A 12,576-nucleotide genomic window follows, 5' to 3' on the forward strand; every position below is an offset into this window, starting at 1 on the left:
ATCAAGAAAGCAGGGAGTAGAGTGGCTGGAAGGCTACCAAGGAAGTCTTTGGGTGGTCAAAGATTGGAAAGGAAAAATTTGGTGCATATGTCACATGTCCTCATGGGATAAACAGATGAGCTATAAATAGCACATGAAAATATATTCAATAAGGTAAAGATTAAACCTATTTTAATACTGGCAAAACCTGAGCTCATTGGAAGATGTAGTCTTACTTTGTTGGGGAGTATGTACTAGAAATGTTACAAAACCACTTCTCTAATGTTACAAAACCACTTCTCTGGGTTCTGCATATTTTGTGAGCACATAACTACTTGTTCTTTGTTGTAGAATTTCTGTCCAGGTGTGCTTGTGTACCCAGTGACCTTGTTGAAAGAAAGGGTCTGCTTCAGGGCAGGTCTGTTTAGATTAGAACAGAGGTCCCACAGGTGAGGATCCATCTTTAAGCATAGATCCCTCTGGACATGATCACAGGGCCCTGGGTGAGTGGGGCCTCAGGGAATTACTGCTACTGGGGAGGTGACTCATGACTCAGCCCACTTCCACCAAGTTCTCGTCTTCTCACATCTTCCATGAGTCTGTGTCAGACCACTTTGCTAGCTTTCAACACCCTCACTGTCCTTTACAGGCTCAACAACCCTAAAGCATGTTATTTTTTGATTCAATACTTCTACTTTAACGAGTTTATTTAAAGGGAAACTCTAAGATGAATTCAAAGCCCTAGTGCTTGTGTGTGTTGGCAGTGTAAACATTCCATTAAGTCACCGTAGTGGCCCCATAGGAAAGGAACCCATGTCTTCCTTTTGTTGTCCAGCATAGGAAGTTATGTCTAATTAAGTGAAAAGTGCTAGGTGATATGTTTTGCTCTCAGCTCCTCCATGCTCTGTATCTAAATTGCTTGTAAATCTAAAAACAAACAGTCAAAAGTCTAAAGTAGCCATAGTGATTGCTTTTAGATTGTGGGGTTGTTTAGTCATGACTAGAGTTTTATGTTAATCCCAGTATTGGAGTGTTATAGTCAAGTGGATCCTGGGAGTTCACCAGCCAGATAGTCTAGCAGAAATAGTGATTTTTGGATTTGGTGAAAGACCCTGTCTAAGCCTGCACACAGTGTAATAGTTTATATTCAGTGAATCAGTCATTTAGATATCAAATGATTAAATTTTTATTCATGCATAACCCAATTTACCATCTTGTCAGCAGCTGTGGGGTGCAAGCCAGAGACACAGCTCTGCACAGCCACCTACAGCAGGCTGATTTCTTTTCAGAGACCTCCAGTCAGGTGAAGCTGGGCTTCTTGACTTTACTACAAGAAAGAATTTCAGGATAAGCCAGTATGAAGCAGAGTTGGAGATCATTGAGAGACAGATTGCACAGTTAAAAGAAAGACTCCCAGGGAAAAGATTAAGAACCCCTCCCAGCATTAGTCACACTGTATATGTCTTTATAGGAGCTGCATACCCTTACATTGGCGGGTTCTTCAGGGTTTCAAGTGATGAAGTCATAGGAATTGCTGATTGAGTTAGAATGTTTTCATTGTAAACTAAAATTAATAGTGATTTTTTATGAGATTCTCATAAAATATCTGGGAAAGGAATAGAACAAACTCAGGGCCTTCAGAGTGATTTATGTTATTTTTAACATTCCTTTTTGAAAATAGCTCTATATAAAAGGAATATTGTGATTCTGTTGGCAGCCTTCACAGTAAATCTTGGTAATTATGCTAGAATCCTTGATTTGCCACTAGTGAGATATTTCTCCCAAACTCCAGAATGGGGCTCCTTTCCTGTCTCAATGTTTCCATAATTTCCCCTGCCTTCTGTCCTACCTTTACTGTCGTTGATGAGGAACAATCCCATTACCCTCCAAAAAAGTCAAATTCAGCTTAAGGGTAAGTCTCTTGTTTTACATCCAGTACTCACAGAAAAAAGATTGGAGTAGTCTTTTAAAGCCCTGGTACTAACACCCAGTTAGACACCTTCTTCTACAACTACACCATTGGGGTGAAGAGTCTCTTACACTAACTTACTTTCCTCTAAGTTTTCATTTATTTCATAGAGTGAGAGTGAGACACAAAGGACAAAAAGTCACATTCAGCTTAGAGGAAAGGCTCCTGCTTTACACCCAGCACTCACAAAGGTAAGATAGGAGTAGTCTTTTAAGGCCTGATATTAGCACCCAATGCAGATAAATGGCTTAAGCCAGGAAACACGTGGCTTTTCCCTTAAAGTTCTGGCTTTATAGAGGCTAACACTATTGTTTCTCCCACCCTACTTGATCAGACTATACTAGAAGTTCATCTTCGTGACTAGCTGCTCCCCCTTTGTTGGTTTTTGTGGTGTTGGAGATTGAAAGTAGAATCTCAAGTGTGTTACACAAGTTTGAGCTACTACACCCTTAATCATATGTTCACCCATTTTTGCTTAACGTAATTTTGAATTAATTCAAGTACTTACATGTAGGAATAGTTATTCTGTTTATTGATATACCTTATTGTTTTTTTTTCTCTTTTTAAATATTGGGTTGTTTCTAGTGTTTGTTGTTGTTGTGTTATGGATGAATGTTTACCATTTTGTGGATATACAGTTTTGTTTTGTTGTTAGATATTGGTAGAATTACTGAACTAGAATAGCATGGTGCTGATTTATTCATTCATGCGTTTATTTTTTATTTTAAGGTAATTACCAAATGTTTTTCCAAAAGTGATTACCATTTTATACCCTTCATCTAGTTGAGAGTCCTCATTGTTTCCCCTTGTTTGGTATCAGTTTTTTTCTTCAGCCCTTCGATTACTGTGTCATTGTAGGTTTTGTTTGCATTTCTTTGATAGGTATGATACTGAGTACTGTTCATATATTCTTTTGGACTTTATACAGTCCATGGGTTTGGTTTTAGCTGCCTTTTCTTTAAAGTGAGTTGTCTTGTTCATATAAGCTATAGAATGTATGAAGTCTTCATTGAGATTATTGTTTATACATTTGTACTCTACATAGTATAGTTGGTGTGTATGTTCTTAGTTTCTGTAATTGAGAGAGGTTGCTGGATAAGTGTTTATATAGTCTAGATATCAAGTCCATTGGTAGATACATGGTTTGAAAAATTTTTCTGAACCTCTGAATTATATCTTCATTTTCTTATATTTAAGTTTTTTAAATGAGATCAGGCGTGTTCAGGGTGTAAACAAATTTAAATTTTTAATAATGTCTTTATTATATAGGAGTTTTGCCTACATACATGCTGGTTTGCCATATGTGTACAGTGCCTTTGAAGGTCAGAAGAGAGGGCATCAGACCTCCTGGGTCTTCTGTTGAGCCATCTTCCCAGCTCCCAAATTTAATTTTTTTAAGTAGAACATAATTTGGATGAAGACCAAGTAGTTTTGTGACCTAAGAAAATTTTGACTACCCCATGATTATAAAATTAGCTCCCTCTTTCCTTGTGGAAGCTTTGTGTTAGTTTAGAGTTAGAGGCTGCCTTGTCTAATAGCATCTGAGATATGAGAGTAATCCATTGTTTTTAAATAAAAATGTTTTTCCAGCTGTTCCACTGGTTTGCTGTGAAGGCTTTCCTGCCCATCAAATCAATGTAGTTTTTGTGTTGTCAGCTGACTTTTTTTTGACCCTCAGGCTCTTCTCCATTAATTTGTTTTTATAAAGTCTGTATGTTAGCACTACAGCAGTTGGAATAATGGAACATGAAACCAGGTAGTGTAAACCCACCAAGTTTATTCTTTTCTAAGATTCTTTTGTGTAATGGATTTGTTGATATCTACTAGAAATCTGGCTAGGGTTTTAATAGAGATGACCATGTATCTCTAGATCAAAATGGACAGGTTTATTATTTTAAGTTTTAAATGTTTTATTTTTATATAGCTTTGTGCACATATGTGTGTATGTGTGTGTGTGTGTTGTTATGTATACAAGAGTGTGTGTGTGTTTAGTTATGTACACAAGAGTGTGTGTTCGTGTGTGTGTGTGTGTGTGTGTTTAGTTATGTACATGAGAGTGTGTGTTTAGTTATATATACACGAGTGTGTGTGTGTGTGTGTGTGTGTGTGTGTGTGTGTGTGTGTGTGGTTATGTACAGGAGTGCAGGTGCCCGTGCATACCAGAAGAGGTGTATGATCTGCCAGTGCTGGAATTACTGGTGGTTGTAAATCACCTGATTTGAGTGCTGCAAACTCGGTTTAGATCCTTTGATAGAACAGTCTGTACTTTTAACCACTGAGTCATTTCTCCAGCACCCAGGGTAAAATTTTAAAAATTATCTGTTAATGAAAGCATTTTCCTTCTTTCTCTGTAATCAGAGTCTTTTTATTTCCTTTGCCTTATTGACTTCCAGCAAGTGCTTTGTACAGCAGAAGACTAGCTCCAGAGCAGACTTTCTTGCCTTATTTGTCGTGCTAGGAGCAAGGCACTAAGTGCTAGCTAAAGTTTTGCTTTCAGATTGAAGATGTTCTTTTTGATTCTAGTTTGCTGGTGGTGATTTTCTAATGAATACCAAATTTTACTAACCCTTCTTTGTATCTGTTGTAATTTTATGGTTGTTAGAACTGCTGCAATAAAGTTTGTGCTTTGGTGGACATGATTGCTTCTCTGTGGCCATATTACTGAATGTGGTCTGTGGATCCAAGAGTTGGCTTCCCTGGGAGCTTGTGAGGAATGTGGACTCTCAGGTGCCACTCTAGACCTCCCGGGTCAGAATCTGCTTCTGAACAGGATTTCCAGTCACTGGTGTAGATGTTAACACAGAGCAGTCCTGCCTGTGCATGTAGAGATATAGTAGGGACATTGTGGCATTGGTACCTTGAGGGCTCATCATAGATACCACTCACTCTATTTTCAGGTTTGTATACAATGATACAGAAAAGGTAATGTTACACTAACAAGAATGTGAAATTCTAGGGCTGCAGAATTCTCCAGCATGCTGAACCTCACAGCACTGAAAAGCCATAGTCATTAGACTGAAAGTGAACTGTTAATCTCCATGTTCAGCATTTGGATTCCTGGAGCTGTGCTCTGTTTGTACTACTTGTTATAGATTCTGACTTACAATTAGCTTTTCACATTGAAGATATTTAGGAAGGAAATTCACAGTGATTGTCTGTGGGTTTAGCTTCTTGTGTGTTTTCTAACAGTGTGTCTTTGTTTCTTTTAAGAATAAAGAATCGTTCATGATAATGGAGAGGCAAGCTGCATTTTTTTATTACACTGGTAGAAAGTGTTTAAATGAACCCTATACTCAGTGCATGCCAGTCTTCATCTGCCAGTGTGCTACTGAGACTGACCTAAGAGGGCCATAAGAGCTCAAAAGGAAGAGTTATATGACAAAATGTGTGTTAGTTTGGGTTGGCACTAGAGGGAATTTTGTAAGGGACTCTGCTAAAATGAAACTTGGTTTTATTTGGTATGAAGAAGTGGCAGAAGAGATGGTTTGTCTTTTACTGGTCTCAGCACTAAGTATGTGGTAAGTTATCGGTAGACAACAAGAATGAAGTAAATAGGAAGGGGAGGGATAGTGATGAAGAAGTGTTGTGAACACTGGAACAGTAGCAAGCAGCCACAAACCTCAGAACTGACAGGGACAGCTGACAGAAGGTCAAAATATGTGGTTAGGGACTGTGAACTCTTCAGCTTACATGGTTGAAATAACCATCGTTAGCTACCAGATGGATTCTGCACTGTTAACTCTAGTGTTACCTCAGTGGTGTGGATTTACAGATGTTAGCTTACATTGTAGTCATATACAAGTTAAGTTGTGTGGGAACTTTGTTGTTGTGTTCTGGATTAGATGTAAGGCAGCAGGGATGTTTAGCTGATGTCTGTGTTCTTGCAAGTGTGAGTACCAGCGGTGTGGAGGTCCTCATATGTTAACTACAGGCAGGAATTTGAGGGTTTCTTTTTAATATTTGAAGTTTTCCTCCACTGGAGTTGGCTTCATGGTTCCTATGGCCTTTCCCTAGGATCTAGACGTCTCCTCACATTTTAAGTGACTATAGACTGACCTCTTCCTGTTTATCTCTGTCTGCTTGTAGGGAGGGATGGAAACCCTGGAACTCCAGAAAGACATGAAAGAAGAATCAGATGAAGAAGATGACGATGACGAAGAATCTGGAAGATTGCGTTTCAAAACTGAAAGGAAAGAAGGAACAATTATTAGGCTCTCAGATGTAACTAGAGAGAGAAGGAACATTCCAGAAACTTTGGGTAATTTTTGTTTTTGGCCTGTGGGTAAATCTTTCCAGATCTTACTATGATTGACTGTTGGTGAGGGTGTATGATATATGGGAGGCTGGTGCTCACCTGTGCTGTGCTCATCATTCTGCCAAACAGCCAATTCTGGGTTACAAGTGTTTGAGTGAAATATTTAAAAGTATTTTATTTTTTTAGTAGTTTTCTTTGGGAGTATATGGCCTAAAGCTACTCTCCTTGATGCCCTATGTTCCTCACTATACTGCGGTGGTGGCATGGGGATGCTTGGTAAGGATACTGGCTCTTCTCTACTAGACTGCCCCTTGGGAAGCCAGTATTAAATCTGGGCCAAATTGGTTTTATTTTACACTTGTAACATCTTTGTACTCATCCTTTTGGGTTCTCTGTCTGTTCCTAAGTGTTCAGTGACTAGCTTATAGAGATCATTAACTGGATGTCAAGAGTCTACTGTTGAAGACCTTCCTCAGACTGTTGCTGGGTGACATCAGTGACCCTACCCCTGTCTACAGTTTATGTCCCTTTCCACTGATTATTGGGTTTAATTGGAGTGTCACAATCATCCCACGGGCTGGGAGTATTGCTTAATGGTAGAGGCATTTGTGTAGAACAACCCTGGGGATTTTGAAAATAATGTTGGGGCCACTCCCATCTATTCTGAGTCTTTAGACCCCAGCAGCGTCCAGGAAGATTGTATTTTCAGTGTGCTGCTTGGGCTTTAGAAGAACAGGACCACCAGGGTATGACTTTCTGAGAAGGAAGGCAAGGCTCACACGACATCAGGGGCTGTCTGCCTTTCTATTTGGGTCAAGATAAAAATCAAGATCAAGGCCTCATCATTACCTTGGTGATTTGTGTGTGTGTGTGTGTGTGTGTGTGTGTGTGTGTGTGTGTTGGTACTCAATTTGGCAGCCACATTCTTAGCCCCTTTATTTATTTTTAAACACCATTATTTGTGGTTTGTATTAGTTATTTTCTATTTCTGTGACACAGTGCCATGGCCAAAACAACTTACAAAAACGTGTTGTTGAGCTTTTAGTTCTAGAGGCTTTGAGTCCATGATGGTAAAGCAAAGATATGGTGACAGGTATAGCTGAGAGCTCAAGTCTTGATCCACAGATAGGAGTCAGAGAGAGCAACGTAGGCACAGTGTGAGTCATCTGAAACCTCCAGTCATGCCCCCAGTGCATACCTTTCCAACAAGGCCGTATCTCCTAATCAGTTCCACTTACTTGGACCAAGCATTCAAGTATATGATCCTTTGTACCTTGTCATTCAAAGCTTGGGACCTAGAACCCTGGCTAGGAACAGTGAGGGAATGAGGAAAAGACAGACACACATACAGTGGAGCTGGAATCAGGTGAGGTTCTCTAACATTATCTTGAGCTACTTCCAGCTACTTGGAACCTCAGGTTTTTCATTATGTACAGCACAGGGGAAGGGGCTAGCTAATCGTGGTAGGAAGTCTGTATAGGGAAGCAATCTCAGGCTATAAACATCCGGGAGGAGGAAGCTGATAGTCTTTGCCCATGTAGATCAGTTGTTCATACTTGGACTCTGACTCCAAGGAAAGCTTTGCCATTCCTCTAGAGCCTAGCCCACATGGGTGTAATAATTTTTGCCAATTTCCCTTGGGTCAGTGAGTCCTCAAAATGGTTGTGTATATCTCAAAATACATTTCTCTCAGGACTTCACTCTCTTGGGGCTTCTCCACCTCTCCTCTACCCCCCACCCCTGCTCCCTAATCTATAAGGGCCATTTTCATTCAAACCACAACATGGTTGTTTTTACTATTAAACAGGAGCAAGCAGCATGTATATTTCAGGGGCACATACAAATTCTCTGGGTGAACACTAAACTGCCCTTATCCACTAATTCAAGTTCAGCTCATTATCATTGTTGTTAATAATTATTTTATCTCCCTCTGAGGGTGTGAGGATGGTTGTTTTTGAACGTTCCACTTGTCTGTATTCGTACTTTTCATTTGGTACATCCCTTTTTCAGGATCTTTGCCTTCCCTTCTTTTCCGAGTCATTTATACTTTCCTTTATTCCGAAAGCCGTCAAGTCTGCTTTCTTTTCAAGGTACCTGACAGCTGTAATCAGTGTCTCCAGAGACAAAAGGAGTGTTGTTTAGTTGTAGACGATTTGCGTCCCTCCAACTGGAGAAGGGAGAGGGCTTGGAACCCTTAGAAACAGTACTTACTGTAAGGGTAAACAATTTGATTATTTACTGTTCTTCTGAAAAGGACTAAGAGTATTTTTGTAGAATATGGTAATTTGGCTAGGTAATTGGACAAAGGAAAATGTTAAAAGTTTTGTCTCTCTGAGCAGTGGTGGCTCACGCCTTTAATTCCAGCACTTCAGAGGCAGAGGCAGGTGGATCTCTGAGTTCAAGGCCAGCCTGGTCTACAGAGTGAGTTCCAGGACAGCCAGGGCTAACACAGTGAGACCCTGTCTCAAAAAATAAAACACCACCCCCAAGGTCTTTTCTTTCTATTTAGAGTTCTAATTTAAGGAAGCTTAATGTTTGCAAAGTTTACCAGTAACTTCAAAGTTAGGGTCATTCTCAGTATGTAAAGGATGTCACCACCCATCAGAAGACTGATTTCATGAGAGAAGGAGCTTCCTGCTAGGGCCACACCTTCCCAGACAGAGTGGGTGTATAAAAGGCTTGGTGAGAAAGAGGGAGGTGCCATAGCCTCTCGGAGCTGGAAGTTTACATGAGTGTCACTATTAGCTTGTGTCCCCAGTCCTAAGATGGAGTTTATTGGATTATAAAGCAGTTTGCTTGCTTTTATACTGAGATAAAAGTGTTTCTAATAGAGTCCCTGTGGTTTTTGGACAGTTTTTTTTTTTTGTCATTTTGTTTACAAATGAAAACTTAAAAATTAGATTTATCTATTTTATTTTGTGTGTTTTCAGTGTTTGCCTGAATGTATGTATGTGTATCATGTGTATGTGTTGGTGCCTGTGGAGCTTAGAAAAGGGAACAGCATCCCTTGGAACTGGAATTAGGGGTGATTATGAGTGGCCATGTGGGTGCTGGGAATTGAACCCAGGTCCTCTTGAAGAGCAGCCAGTGCTCTTAACTCCTGAGCCATCTCTCCAGCCCACAACTCACAGCTTACTACCTTAGTGATAGATAGCCTTAATTAATGTTGAGAATCCTTTGTTCTTTAAAGAATAATCAAATGCTGCTGTGGTACCTCCCGTTCCTGACTCTGAAAGCATGTGTGTGAAGTGATGAGTTCTTTTTGAAAGCATCTGTGTGTGAAGTGATGAGTTCTTTTTGAGATCTAGAAGAGTTGATTGCTTTCAAACACATAATGTTGCCTTGTGTGAAGAACACTAATTCACACACATGACCCTCTCCACTGTTAAAGAGCTAAATCTCAGTTGTTAATTGGGGCATTCATATCAGTCTGGGTTAAAATTGGGGGTTATAATTTGGGGCTTTCCTTTAAGTTAGTCTTACTTAATTAGTTAGCCTTTTTCTCAGTCAGGATTCTTCTACAAGTTAGCCTTACAGAAAACTAGTTAAGTGATGGTTTTCTCTATTTTCCCAAGGATGACACACAACTGTGAATTCAGAACAAAATCATTCTGTGCAGATGATGTCACTGGTGTAGGTAGTAATGCTCTGGTAGAGGCCAGTAGAGCAAGATTGCTAGACCATGTGCGTAAAGGGTTGCTTCATTGTGTATGAAAAGGCCAGAGTGTGCTTTACACATGGACACTCTGACCTTTTTTTTCTAGGCTGAGCCTGGAAGTGAAGAGCAGTGGCTTCTCTTGCTCTAGGAAGCAGACTTGGACTTGGGTGGTCTTTGAAAGCAGAATGGGCTATGAGGGAAAGTGCTTTTTATTTTCTGAAGCTAAGATTTTTGTTCACTCCGAATTTTTGTTCAGTCTCACTGGCACATGTATCATATTAAGTTACTTTTTATTGCTTTGACTTAACTGCCCAGCAATTATTATATCTTGTTTTGTTGAAGTAGCTACTTGCATAGAAGACCAAAGACCTATGGGAAGAACCTTTCACCTAGTGACAATGGGCGGTTGTTAATGCCAGTTGTCACATACTCACCTGTTTATACTGTGATCCTTGTTTTTGTTTTAAAATTTTTTTAGGTTCAGTTAGTTAACCTTTTGTGGTTTGGCATTTTTATTTTTGCCAAACTGTATTCCATAAGTATGTATTTATTTCTAACTACTCTATAATTATTTGGAAGCAAATATGTTGTTACTAGTTAAGAAGGAATAAGGTAGTATAATTATAGTTGCTTTATGATATATCTCTTTACTTTAGGATCTGGACATAGTTCAGAAAACACTTATGGGGAAATTAACATTTCAGTTGAAGTTACAAATGTAATTTCTATCCTGTCATATTTTGGTGACCTTTTGTGACAGCTTGTCTCAATTGGAGGAGAGCATTTTTTCTTGCTGATTAAAGATGTCATTTGAAACCATTTTATTACTGAGGATAGTAAAATTAATCTTGACACTCAGAACCACTAGAAAAATAATTGCTGATTCACTGCATAAAATGTGTGTGTGAAGCAATCATGTAGTCAAGATTAAAATAAAAATCTGTGCTGGTTAAAAGGAGATTATTACGTTTTCTTTCCAGTGGGTCCATATTCATTTGAAGGAGAGGGGATACCATATCAACATTTTCAAGAAAATGAATCATAGCTTACAGATGATTAGTCTGAGGTAGCAAAGTAGACTCTGGTGATACTTAAAATCTAGCCCCAGTGGAGAAGAAAGCCTTCCAGTAGTGTTTAGTGATGTTTTAACAAAATACACGTTTACTAATAAAAGATGTATTACCACATTTAGACACTACTGTAAAAGAAAGGGAACCTCTTTGGATGAAAGGGCTCTTTCCCCTTAGGGGCTTAAATAATGTGCCCATGTTCATTGTACCCTAAAGCATGGGAGAGATAAGTGGCTATGTGAAGTTCCTGCAGTGTTTAAAGTAGCCAACTTTTCTTTGCATGGTTTTTCCTTTCTTTTGACAAGGTGTCTGTATTTGGCTTCATGGACACACAATGTCTTTTTATAGCATGGCATGTATACTAATGAATGTAAAAGTTTCAAGTGAAATGCAATTAATGAGTATTCCATTCTTTAGGAATTATCCTTAATAATTTTACTTGAGAAGGAGGTCAGTAGTGGCTTTGATTTACATCAGAACACTTAGGGTATTTCTTTTTGATTCTGTGCCACTGTTAATTAGTGGCATTTTCTTTTCTTTTTTGTTGTTGTTTTTGTAGACAGGGTTTCTCTGTGTAGTCTTGGCTGTCCTGGAACTCACTCTGTAGACCAGGCTGTCCTCGAACTCATGTAGATCTTTCTGCCTCTGCCTCCCAAGTGCTGTGACTAAAGAATGGTATGTGCTACCATGCCAGGGTAGTGACATTTTCTGACTGGCCTAATTGGATCCTAGCGGCAGAGGAGGAGAGTTTCCAACTGTAATGGTCTGTAAGCATTGATTGCTTTTTAGATTCACTTGGCACACTCTGTGAAAGTGAAAGCATTTCAGGTTGATAGATGATGCTTGTATAAAGAGATTGCTACTTGGTTCTTACTGTTCTCTGTCCACAGATGTATGTAGTATGGACTGTATTTAACACCTGTACATCTTTTTATGTAGAGCTTTCGGCAGAAGCCAAAGCTGCATTGCTTGAATTTGAAGAAAGAGAACGACAGCATAAGCAGGGACGCTATGGTTCCCGGCGGGGAGGAAGGCGAGGAGGCTCTCTGATGTGCCGTGGCATGGGAGACCAGAGACGAGAGAACAGTGAGAGGGGAAGGATGAAGGAGCACAGGCCCGCCCTGCTTCCTACACAGCCTCCTGTCGTGGTGAGTGTGGTGTTTCATTGCTGCTCTACCTAACGGTTTTGGGAATCATGTAGTTCACACTTACCTTTTCTGAAATGACACTGAAGCAGTAGAAGCAATGGCTGGAGTTTCTTTGGTCTGTGGTACAATTTCATTTGTAGTCTGAGAATTGGGTCCTTGCATTATTGGGTAGTTAAAAAATCCACCTCAGCTTCCATTGAACAGCTGGTGGCTTGTGTGGCTACAACCGAGCCCTGCTTTTCTCTCCTACCTACATCAGTGAAGCCCTCTCAAGTGCACTACTTTTGATATGCTGATGTTAATATGGATGAAGTTTAGGCCATAGTTGATTATTTCATATAGTATTTTTCTATAGGGTTTCCCTTCAATATCAGTTTTTCTTAATTATTATATCTTATAAAGCTGTTCATGACTTGAGACTGAATTATGTGGATAAGCCTGGGTAAGTTTCTCCGGGATGTCTTGGAAGCAGAGATAGGAGTCATGCTGTTTATTGT

General features: G+C 39.6%; 1 protein-coding gene across 4 annotated transcripts in view; it reads left to right on the forward strand.

Moving 5' to 3' along the window:
* Positions 1 to 12,576, forward strand: part of Rbm33 (RNA binding motif protein 33) — a 112,131-nt gene that overhangs the window by 33,219 nt on the left and 66,336 nt on the right. For all 4 annotated transcript variants that reach the window (XM_052718982.1, XM_052718983.1, XM_052718980.1 and 1 more), the window contains 2 exons: positions 6,035 to 6,206; positions 11,871 to 12,079. In XM_052718982.1, the coding sequence (XP_052574942.1) occupies positions 6,035 to 6,206; positions 11,871 to 12,079 (381 nt within the window). The remainder of the gene's footprint in view (positions 1 to 6,034; positions 6,207 to 11,870; positions 12,080 to 12,576) is intronic.

Source organism: Peromyscus californicus, unplaced genomic scaffold, assembly GCF_007827085.1.
Source record: "Peromyscus californicus insignis strain IS unplaced genomic scaffold, ASM782708v3 Scaffold_6__1_contigs__length_162567912, whole genome shotgun sequence".
Lineage (NCBI taxonomy): Eukaryota > Metazoa > Chordata > Mammalia > Rodentia > Cricetidae > Peromyscus > Peromyscus californicus.